The 12,428-nt window shown below is 40.1% G+C and overlaps 1 protein-coding gene across 2 annotated transcripts in view; it reads left to right on the forward strand.

The window, feature by feature from the left end:
- Parg (poly(ADP-ribose) glycohydrolase) overlaps window positions 1-12,428 on the forward strand; it is a 109,774-nt gene that overhangs the window by 79,493 nt on the left and 17,853 nt on the right. For both annotated transcript variants that reach the window (XM_057770781.1, XM_057770782.1), the window contains 2 exons: window positions 2,945-3,023; window positions 6,650-6,758. In XM_057770781.1, the coding sequence (XP_057626764.1) occupies window positions 2,945-3,023; window positions 6,650-6,758 (188 nt within the window). The remainder of the gene's footprint in view (window positions 1-2,944; window positions 3,024-6,649; window positions 6,759-12,428) is intronic.

Raw genomic sequence — 12,428 nt, forward strand, 5'->3', positions numbered from 1 at the left:
ATTTTCTTGTTAATTTACTTTTGGACTGTTTAGTCTTTGGGACCTCCCTCCTTTTTTCTTGTTTGTTTGTTTTCAGAAAGAGTCTCAATCTGTAGTCTAGGTAGCCCCATACTTGTGTTCTTCCAGCTTCCATATGAGACACAATACAGGCCAAGTTACAATGGGTATATGTTAGCTTGGCTCAACCACAGCCCCCATGTATTCAGTCAAACACTGAATTTATGTTTGCTGTGAAGATAATTTGTGGCTGTGATTAAAAGTCCATAGTAGTTAACAGTTAAGAAGGGAGATTATTTGCCTTAATCTGTGAGGGTTTGGTTCAGTCAGTTAAAAGGCAGTCTTCCCAGAAGGAATCCTTCTGTGGACAGCTGCTGCTGCCCATGTCTAAGAGTCCCAGCCTGCTTATTAAACCTGCTTATTCATTCCCACAGTCATGTGAACCTAGTCCTTATGGTAATCTATTCATATAGGGGTCTCATTCCTTCTGGCCCTGTGGTTGGTCTGTGACTGATATGCAACTATCATGAGTAAAACTGCTATGAGCATTCTTCTGAGCAATTTTTTCTTAAGATGAATTCATTTTTATTTTATGTGTTTGGGTGTTTCACCTAAATCTGTCTGTCCATTTGTATGCCTGCTGCCTGTCAAGGCCAGGAGAGGGCACTGGTGCCCTAGAACTGGAGTTACAGATGGTTGTGAGATGCTATGTGGGTGTTACAAATTGAATCTGAGTCTTCTAGACGAACAGCCAGTGCTCTTAACCATTGAGCCATCTCTCTGGCCCCTTCTGTACAGTTTTTATTGGTATACTGCTTTTTGTTTTCTATTAGATAAATACCCACAAATAACATTTCCAGATCAAACTGTTCATGTTTAATTTTATAAGAAATTGTCAAACTATTTTTCAAAATTATTGTGCCATGTTGTTTCACCAGAAGTATATGAGACTTCTATTTATTCTATTTCCTTGTCAGCCCTTAGTGTGGCCTTGTTGTTGTTTAAGACAGGGCCTCACCATGTAACTCTGGGTGACCTGGAACTTATAAAGATCCACTTACGTGGGCCTTCCAAGTACAGAGATTAAAAATAATGTTCACCACACCTAGCCCTTATTGTGGCCACTTTTATTTTAGCCATACATTGAGATTTATTACAGTATCTCACTGTGGTTTTAGTGTGATCGCTAATGACTGATAATGTTAAACATTGTTTCATAATTGTTAGCCAACTGTGTACTTCCGATATGAGATGTGTGTTCATGATTTCTGTCCATTTTTGTAAATTAAGTTGTGTGGGTTTCTTTTTTTTAAACTTATTTTGTGTCATTTTGCTGAACTAGGGTCTAAACATGGGGCTTACAAATGCTGGAAAGGGTTCTGTCACTAAACTCTAGTTCCTCAGCTCCTGCTTATTTTTGTTATTGAGACCTTGTCACCTGTTCTGAATACAGGTCCTTTGTGAGACGCTTGTCACGTGGGTGCCTTTCCCCTACATCTGGTTTTCCTGACACTGACTGTTGAATGTTGGTCCCGTGTGGCTTTTGTTTCATTTGTAAGTTTTGTGGTCACTGCATTTCTTTATCCAGTTAAAGAAATCTTTGGCTAAATGCAGTAAAGCATTTGTATAAGTTTGTTTTTGAGATAGGGTCTCATGATACCCATCTTGAACTCCTGATGTCCCAGCCCCACTGTTCATGCTGAGGTTAGGGTGTCTCCTCCTGTTTTCTCTGGGAATTTTATAGTTTTATGTTTATGTCGCTCATCTGTCTCAAATGTGTATTCATAACATGAGGTAGCAGTCTGGGTCTGTATTTTTATATGAATATCTACATGTTTCAACAGTATTAGTTTCCTGGATGCTTTATTATAGCTTCCTTTACTGACAGTCAGGTGTCCTATAGCCTCTATTTTGTTTCATAGATTTTTCCCACATCTATTTTTAGGCCAAAATCTAGAAACTGTTGAATTCAGATAGTTGAACACTCCAGATTTTGTTTTTTGTTTCTTTTGTTTTATTTTGTTCTTCGTTTTCTTCTTTGATGACCATGAAGTCATGGCACAACCACACCCAGTTTAATTAGTGTTTTTTTAAACATGTGCTGCTTTACCTGTAGCCCCAGCTACTTAGAGGCTGTTGTGTAAGACTCACTTGACCCCCCGAGTTTAAGTTCAGTCTGGGCAATATAACAATACCCTGAGTCAGGAAGGGGATGTGGGGGATGTGTACGGAAGAAAAGGTTGTTTGGAGATGGATATATAGATCAAGAATTAACCTTGTGGTAATATTGAATTTTCTACTTCAAAGGAATGTTCTCTTTCTCTATCTGTTTGGGTCTTTATTTCTCTTTAGTATTCTACATCTGTTACTTAGTTTACTCAGGGATAATTTGTGGGGTTTTGTCACTGTTTAATGGATGTTTGGTGTTTTGTTTTCTCATTATTTACTGCAGGTGTATAGAGAGAGACATCTTTGATTTAACTCCTAGTTATGAGTTTTTCCTACTTTCTTCCCACTCTCAGCAGTTCCTTGGGATTTGCTGTATAAACAATGATGACATTTGCAAGACAGTTTTACATTTTACTTTATCTTTGTGTGATTTTGTGTTGGGGTCAAACCCAGGGCCCTGTTCATGATCTGCCATGGCCCTACTTCCGCAACCCTGCTTGTATGTTTTCCACTATTTATTTCTTTTCTTGTGTCTATTGCTCTGGTGACAGCAGGGTTGGTGGGCTCATGGCCTGGATTATCCTTCGGGCACAGTGCTAAATAGAAAGAAGAACAGAGCTCTCCAGTCTGGTCTGGGTAGTGAGTCCGGGACAGCCAGGGCTGTGTAGAGACCCTGTCTCAAGATACCGAAAAGAAAAGGGAAGAAAGGAACAGTACTCTCACCTAATTGAGCACCTTTGGTAGAATGCTTTCACCATTAATAGATTATTTGTTGCAGGTACTGAACAGTACAGTGAATATACAGGCTATGCTGAAACTTACCGTTGGGCCCGGAGTCATGAAGATGGGAGTGAAAAGTGAGTGTTTCTGATTTTAGTGTTGTGTGACTGAAACTGAAGGAGGGTGTGTGACTCTGGTACACTCTGCGCTTTCCAGAAATTTATTATTTTTTTCATTTAAAATACTTTTCATACAGTATATTTTGATCATATGTTTTCTCCTTTTACCTACCCAACTTCTTGTTTAGGTGCTCTCTCGTGTGCGCTCTCTCTCTCTCTCTCTCTCTCTCTCTCTCTCTCTCTCTCTCTCTCTCCATAAAGCCCACAAAAACAACAAAAACCCATGAAATCCACTTCTGTTTGTCGGCTACTACTGCGCATAGGCCATAGGTAGTGTAGCTGATAGACCAGTAACACTCCATCAAAGAAAACTGATTTTCCCATTCTCAGCAGGCATCAGTTGCAAAGAGTTCTTGATGAGGGTTAGGACTTTGTGTCCACCTCCCCTTCTCACTGCTGGGATTTTGTCTGATTTGACTTTGTAGTCTTATATATATTATGACAATCTCTGTGAGTTCATATGTTTATCAATCCTTTTGTCTCTGGAAAACAGTTTCCTTGAAGTCATTCATTCGTTCTGGCTCCTTTTCTATATAGATCCCTAAGATTTGAGAGGGGTTTGGTGAAGACATCCCATTTGGAACTGAGTGTTCCAAAGTCTCTTACTCACTGCAGGTTGTCCAGTTGGGGGTTTCCTATGTTAATTACCATGCACTGAAAGGAGCGGCTTCTCTGATAAGGTTTGAGCAAAGCACTGACCTACGGTTCTAGTATCGTGTCATTAGGAGTAATTTTATTGTTGTGTTCCTTTAGCAGAATAATAATAGTAGATTTTCCCCGAGACCTGTGACATAATCTGGTCTCAGGTTCTTGGCCACTTTAGTGGTGTCTTGTCAACTATAGGTTCCATTTCATGGAAGTGGGCCTTAAATCCAGTCAGAAAGTGATTGGTTGATCCTGTAACATTTCTGCCACTGCTGTACCAATATATATCTTGCAGGCAGCTTGCTGTTGTAGGTCTCAGGGTTTGTAGCCGGGCGATATTGATGATTATTTTTCTCCTCCGATAGTGTGCAGAGCACCTTCCAGCACCATGATCACTCATCAGTAAGGGTGAATCTCCTAGTTGGGCACCAGCTTGATTTCTCTATGATTGATGACATAAGTAAATGTTGTCCTCAGCAACAGCTTGTATGTTTGTGGGGAGTCTGTGGGACCCTTTAGACAACAACTCAACAACTCAACAACCTCTAACCCATACCTGGCACTGGAGGTTTTACTTGGTGGCATAAGATGTCTAGGTGAGGAGGGATTTAAATTATTTAAATTAAAATTATTTTTAAATTTAGCATCACAGAATTTTTTTTTTTTTTTTTGGAAGGCAAAACACTATTGTCATGTCCCAAACATCAAAAAGAAGAATAAAAATTCAAGTTTGAGGCAAAAACCATCAGGGCATAGTTCTGCAGCTCTTTGTCTCTAAGCATAGAGGTTAACTTCCAGTCCCAAACTTAGAATGATTTGTAATTGGAGTTTGAGCCTTTGACTATCACTTAGCTGTCCTTAAATGTTCCATGTTATCAGATACATGGGGGAATGTATGTTGAGACAATTTACCTAATGCCACATACTACTTGACAGCAAAGTCTACAGTGAATATTGCTGCTGCTGTTTCCTTTCTTCTTGAAATAGACTTCATATGTTAGCATCTTTACTTACTCACTAAATGATATAGAAACTTTACTATGCCAGCTGGGGAGGAAGATCACTTTGTGTTCGCTTTTTTTCCCCCGCTGACTTTTTATTATTTATTTATTTTTATTATTAAAAATTTCCGCCTCCTCCCCACCTCCCATTTCCCTCCCCCCTCCCTCCACTTCCCTCCCCCTCCCTCTCCAGTCCAAAGAGCAGTCAGGGTTCCCTGCCCTGTGGGAAGTCCAAGGTCCTCCCTGCTCCATCCAGGATGGTGCGCAACAGACTAGGTTCCCTCAAAGCCAGTACATGCAGTAGGATCAAAACCCAGTGCCATTGTCCTTGGCTTCTCAGTCAGCCCTCATTGTCCGCCGTGTTCAGAGAGTCCAGTTTGATCCCATGCTTTTTCACTTCCAGTAGTCGAGCTGGCCTTGGTGAGCTCCCATTAGATCAGTCCCACTGTCTCAGTGGGTGGGCACACCCCTTGCAGTCCTGACTTCCTGGCTCATGTTCTCCCTCCTTCAGCTCCTCATTTGGGCCTTGGGAGCTCAGTCCAGCGCTCCAATATGGGTCTCTGTCTCTGTCTCCATCCATCGCCAGATGAAGCTTCTATGGTGATATGCAAGATATTCATCAGTATGGCTATAGGATAGGGCCATTTCAGGCTCCCTCTCCTCAGCTGCCCAAGGACCTAGCTGGGGACATCTCCATGGATACCTGGGAACCCCTCTAGAGTCAAGTCTCTTGCCAACCCTAAAATGGCTCCCTTAATTAAGATATCTTCTTCCCTGCTCCCATTCTGGCAAAAGGAGGTACCTGTATCTATGTCACAGTCCTACTGTCAAGTCCAGGCTGTAGTTTCTTTTTATTTTATAAAATATGTTCTTGTTTGGGTTCTCTGGTGTGGTAAAAAGGGGTTTATTTAGTTGGCTCACAGTTTATAGTTCATCATCAAGGGAAGCAAAGGGAAACTTGAGGCAGGAACCTAGAGGCAGGAGCTAAAGTAGCTAAAAGACCATGGAGCAATCCTGCTTACTGTCTTGTTAGCAATCCTGCTTACTGTCTTGTTCTGCTACCTTCCTTACATGACTCAGGACCACCTACCCAGAAATGACACTGCCCACAGCGGGCTAGGTTCTTGTATATCAATTAGCAATTAAGAAAATGGCCCACAGATATGCCCACCAGCCAATCCACTGGGGTACGTTCCCTCTTCCCACGTGTATTACGTTGACAGCTGAAGCTAACTATGCCTCATATACCTGTGTGATACAGTTTTCTGTGTGATCTCCATAATTACCCACAGACTAGCTTTGAGGTTTCCTATCTTTAGTATTAAAACCTGCTTGGCTACCAATATGATCTGTTTTCAATTTTCTGGGTTTCCAAACTCAGCACCTCAGGTAGGCCTTCATTTCTGTGGGCAGTGTGTCTTGTCTGCTTCTGTGAGTTTTTACAGAGAGTTTTTGTAGCTGACAGTTGCACAGTAGGTATGAGTACATATTTTTTATGACACTTGACTTCTCAGGATTATTTCTTGTGCAGTATGGGGTAATCACACCAGTGATTTAGTACAGATCTCTGGAAACAAAAGCAGAGTAAATACTATGTCTGTAGTATTAGGGGAAAACAAAGACCAATATTCTTTGGTTTTCTCCCAAATCCTTTAACCTCTGAGGCTCACTGTAAATGTTGTACTTGTTTACAATATGTCACCTCATGTTGTCTCTTGATTTTTCATTTTGCTGCTCAACAGTCTGCAATATGCATACCTCTGAATCCAAAACTATAATGGTTTCCTGCCCTCCTGCTTTGCTGGGACCTGTGATTATGGTTTGTTTGTTTTTAATATCATAACACTGCCAAAATGTCAACAACATGACTCCTACAGGGGTCTCATTTGAAGGATTCTACCTGTTCCTTACCTCTGTTTCCTTTCTGTCCCTTCACAGAGACGACTGGCAGCGACGCTGCACAGAGATCGTTGCCATTGATGCTCTTCACTTCCGACGCTACCTCGATCAGTTTGTGCCTGAGAAAATGAGACGTGAGCTTAACAAGGTCAGTAACCTTATTTCTGAGTTCATCTGGCAGCTGTCATCTGTTTACTGCCATTTTATTAATGCTGAAATTAATGCTTTCTGGTAATTCTTACAGTGTCAGTGCATCTCCTCTTAGCTCCTCTGATTTAATAGTTCTGTCAGCTTGTACAAGATGTACTTTCCATTTTGTAATTGTTTGATTACTAGCCAGGGTTGCCAGATAGACTGTTGCTTAGTGTTAAATCCCACACATGCATTTATCTCCTCAGGTACTTTTAATGGCTTCAGAACATTATCATTGTAAAATATATAGAAAGGAATAAGCTGTTATTATGTTTTGGTATTTTTGTTTTGTTTTGCATCGGTCATGTGACTTTTTCTCTACAAGGTGCACAGATATCAGGATTAAAGCATATTTTAAAACCTCCCAAATTATGTTCCTATCTTGGACAGTAAACATGTTATTTATTGGTTTAGTAATCTGACATATTTATAATGAAAACTATGATAGTCTATAATGTATAGTTCTGCCTAATCATTTTTTTCTTTTGTTATCTCAGAAATAAAAAGTGAGCTATACCTCGTTTGTTCAAATCTTCACTACTGTGTGCTATAATGAATATATTCCCTCATGAAATAGAGTGCTGATTCTATTCTGCGCATTTGGAGTCTAAGAAAAACAGCTAAGATGTTCTTTAATTTCTCAAATTACTCTCATAGCTAAGGAAATTAACTCTGTTCTGCAGACCCTTCTTTATTCCTGCCAGTGTAGGATTTTGGTTAGTGTGTTATTTATTAAGGTAACAGCTTTTGTGATTTAGCCTGGCTACCTCTGCAGAAACCTTACAAGGACACTCAACAGTGAAGTCAGCCTGGGTAGAGACAAGTCACCACGGTTTTCCAGCCCTTAAAGCTTACTAAGCATTTAAAATAGAATTTGATATTATTTCCTGGGCCATTTGAACAGCTAATTTATTGGCACAATTGTTTTCTAATGTACAACTTATTAGGTTGTTTGAATATTTAATGGGTGATGTGGGAGAGTCTTTTGTGTTACTTTCATTGGTTAATAAAGAGACTGCCTTGGCCTTTAATAGGACAGAAAATTAGGTAGGCGGAGTAAACAGAATGCTGGGAGAAAGAAGCTGGGTCAGGCAATCGCCATGACTCTCCTCTCCGAGACAGACACAGGTTAAGAATATTACCGGTAAGACACTATCTCGTGGTGCTACACAGATTACTAAATATGGGTTAAAGCAAGATGAGAGAGTTAGCCAGTAAGAGGCTAGAACTAATGGGCCAAGCAGTGTTTAAAAGAATACAGTTTCCGTGTAATTATTTCGGGTAAAGCTAGCCGGGTGGCAGAATGCAGCCCGCCGCTCCATCTACAAGTGGGTTTTTGGGTTTTGGGTTTTTTGTTGTTGTTGTTGTTGTTGTTGATGATGATTGTTTGTTTGGGTTTTGGTTTTTTGAGACAGGGTTTGGAGCCTGTCTTGTCCTGTCCTGGAACTAGCTCTTGTAGACCAGGCTGGCCTCGAACTCATAGAAATCCACCTGCCTCTGCCTCCCGAGTGCTGGGATTAAAAGTGTGCGCCACCCAGCTGTTTAGTGTTCTTAAATAAATCTCATAAAGTGTTTCAATAATATGTTGCCAGCAGAGTTGAACCTGTCTAGCAGATGTCAATTTTGACATTTGTTTAAAATGGGTCTCCTGAGTACAGCTGTGAAGAAAGCCCATTCTTCTGTGTGCTAACAGTTCTCTGCTTTCCTGACACTGCAGGTCAGGCTGGCACTGAGGAGTCTATTTCAAAGGTAGTTGTGTACATTTTAAATGCTCTGGGCTAGTATGGAGCTTAATGATGTAGTACTTGCCTAGCGTGTGTGAGGCCCTGGATTACATCCTGATACTCCAAAGCAAAAAACAAACAACAACAACAAAGATAACTTGTTTTTACTGTTCTAAATTTTGACCTTGAAGCAATTGCCTTCCAGTCTAAGATGTTTTGTGATAGAGGCTTAATATCATTCTGAAGCTTAATATCAGTTACAGTTGTTTGGCCAATGGCTTGGGCTTCTTACTGGCTAGCTCTCTCTTTTAAATTAACCCATTCCTATTAATCTATGTATCACCATGTGGTTGTGGCTTACTGGTGAAGCTCTGGTATCTCACTTTCCCAGTAGCTACATTGTGTCTCCTTTACTCCACCTTACTTCTCTCCCTATCATTGTTTGGATTTCCTGCTTAGCTATATTCTGCCTGACCATTGGCTGAAACAGCTTTAGTCATCAACCAATAAGAGAAACACATAGTCACAGCATACAGAAGGACATCCTACATCAGAGAACTGCTTCTATAGAATATAGACTGCTTATAAGATACACCCTATATACAAAGAATGAATCTTGAAATAACCTTGTAACAGGGGAGTTATGTTTCATTCAGGTCAGTTGTGACTGGCACACTGCCTGCCTTATGGAAGTATTTCAGAAAGAATTTTTCAGATGACTTTATAATAATTAAGCATAAATTAAATATCTTAGAAATTATATGTTTTCTCAGAACATTACAAATTAACCACTTTCTAGATATTTTTAAATACTAAGTTAATCCTAGTTATCCAGTGCCAGGTAGAGCAGAGAAGACAGCTGATAAACAGATGTGCCGTCTTTGTTAAATACAGTGACCCAGTTTTGTATTTGTTTTCCACCTGCAAATATTTATGTCAATATGCAGTTAAGTCTCACTTTTCACTTACAAAAAGATTCTTTTCAGTCAATTGCAATTGTTTTTCAATTAATATAACCAAGAGCAGTAAAGGTAATGAAGTGATTCTTTACTGTGTACTAGGCATTCCACTTAGCACTTGCCAGGAAGTCAGAGTTCTTTCCTCCTCTTGAGATGTATTGCTGTGCCACACAGGAGTTCTTGAACTCCCAGGCTCAAGTGGCCTTCCATCTTACTATACATACAAGACCAAATGGTCTGCTTCAATCCCAACCACTGCAAAAGACAAGCCGTGCTGTTCTCACCTCTAGTTAGAGATAGACGGAGCCCTGGGACATGAGTAACTTGCTCCATGCCCAGAGCTGGCCAGTGACTGAGCCAGGGTTTAAATCCTTGTTCTTCTGACTTCTGCTTACTTTTGTTTTTTCTCTTTTCTCTCTTCCCCTCTCCTCCTTTGCCTTTCCTACTTCCTTTCTTTTTCTTTGTCTCGTGGTGCTAAGGAGATCACAGGGCCTTGCATGTGCTGGGCAAGTATCCTACCACTGACCTAGATCTTAAGCCTTCAGATCCGCCTGCCTCTGCCTCTCAAGTGCTAGGAGTAAAGGCGTGCTCCACCACCATCTGGCTGTACTTCTTTTTTATTGTTGATGCTTGTGTCAAAATTCATAAAATGTAGATCTTTCCCACAAAAAAATAGTTAGCAGATCTGATGCTCTAGACTGTCCACCTTATTCTAAGTCTTCATGACTTAGAATCTTCTCTGCCTTGCTGTCCTCCAGTTATGTGCCAAGCTACCCCTTTCTGTTCTCAGAAACTTGGACTGCGTCGGTGTACTCAGTGGATCTTCCCAGTGTTCTTTTCCATCTGATTTACTTTTAAAGGAAATGTAAGGTCATCTTCTAACATATTTATTAAATTACCACACAACAAGAAAAATACTGCAGATTTAATACAGCTGATCGACTTGTAAACTAATATCGAGAAAGCACCTGGTTCAGGGCCTGTCATGTGGGAGCCAATTGATAAATGTGTGTTCCTTTTTCTTCCCCCTTTTGAGACAGGGTTTTATTATAGTGCAGACTGGCCTGAGTGTTGAGATTACAGGCTTGTGTCACCATACCTGAGTTAGATGTATGTTCTTTTATTAATTACTATGGTCACAAAATTTGTCATTTCAACAAAATTGTTTCTCTCGCTGAAAAAGAGAAAAGCAACAAATAATTTTGTTAAATGTCATTGTCATCATATTTAAAAGAAATATTGTTATATTTTTATTCATTTATTTTATATGTGTGGTAGGACATGTATTGCCACAGTGTCCACAGTGTATTTGCAGAGGTTATAGGACAGCTTACAAGAGTCACTCCTCTCTTCTGTTATATAGGTTCCGGGGACTGACTTCACGTTGTCAGGCTTGGTAGCAAGTACCTTTACCCACTGAGCCATCTCACCAGCCCAACATTTTAATCTGAAAAACTAACACAGGGACCCGAAGGTGGCTCTGTGGGCACAGTGCCTTGTAGCATGAAGCCTGAGTTTAGATCCCCAGTACCTACATAAGACCTTTATAAAAATTGACATGTGCCTGTAACCCTAGTGATGGGGAGGCAGAGACTTGGATTCCTGGTGCTCAGCCATCTAGCTAAAACAGCAAGCTCTACAGTTAGTTAATACCTTGTCTCAAAAAATAGAATGTATCAATAGAGGAATTCACCTAGCAGCACCTCAGGCCACCACACACAGACTCTCACACATACACACACATTAAAAAAAGAAAAGAAAAGAAACTATGGGCTTTCTAAATTAAATTCTGTTCCTCATTGATCACACTTATATTTTAAACAGACTTATGAATTTTGACACAAGCATCAACAATCACATGAAAGGAAAGTACAACCGGGTGGTGGTGGTGCACGCCTTTAATACCAGCACTCGAGAGGCAGAGGCAGGCAGATCTCTGTGAGTTCGAGACCAGCCTGTCTACAAGAGCTAGTTCCAGGACAGGCTCCAAAGCTACAGAGAAACCCTGTCTTGAAAAACCAAAAAAAAAAGGGGGGGGGGAGGTTAAAGTTGGAGGAAATAATGTATTATATTTCATTATGTTTTGTGAACTTATGTTTAGAACAAACATATTAGATCACAATAGTGATAATTTGCATAAATCTTTTGCATCCGTTATGGAAGATAGGGTAGGAGAGTAGTGCATCTTCTAATCAAGCATCAAAGTCTGCAACCAGAATGCAGTGTGTACGTCCTACCTCTAGCATCCTGTTTGCCACTAGGTGTTGTTGAGCAGATGATCCCTGAAATAGAAACCTCTAGAATAGGGCACTCCACGCAGGCTCCACCTGTCCTATTAGACCTATATCAGGACCCGCAAGAAGAGTTGCTCTGTGAAAAACAGGAATCAGTCTCACTTTGTCCAGATGATACTGGGAAGGTATTTTTAATTCTGGAAGAGATCAGCTGGTTGACATTTTAGACACTGATGATGGAGAGATTTGTGACTCCAGCTTGTAAAAATGTCAGATATATCTGTAAGGGAAGAATGAAATGCCAATGAGATGTTGTATGTGTCCTCATAGACTTGTTTAGGTGAGGTTACACTATGAATACATTTCCTGGAGCCTTCTGGGATAGAAGTTGATTGCCACTATTTCCTATTTTATTGATTCTTATTGGGATCCATATTCAGAGTGGGATTATTACTAAATCAAAGCTTTCTAACAAAACTAATCAGTACTTTCTGCTGATATTTCTAAGAAGTTTAGTATCTGATCATTGATAATCTCAAAGTCTATGTCATATTCTTTTTTTAGAATCTTAGTTTGAAATGTATCATCTAGAAAGCTTTCCTTTAGCTTTCTTAGTACGTAGAACCAAAAAACCATGAAGATATCTGATCCATTTTTTTTATTATTTTACAAATAAGAAAACTGAACTCAACTGACTTCTTTCATTTTA

Source organism: Chionomys nivalis, chromosome 5 (assembly GCF_950005125.1).
Source record: "Chionomys nivalis chromosome 5, mChiNiv1.1, whole genome shotgun sequence".
Taxonomy (NCBI): domain Eukaryota; kingdom Metazoa; phylum Chordata; class Mammalia; order Rodentia; family Cricetidae; genus Chionomys; species Chionomys nivalis.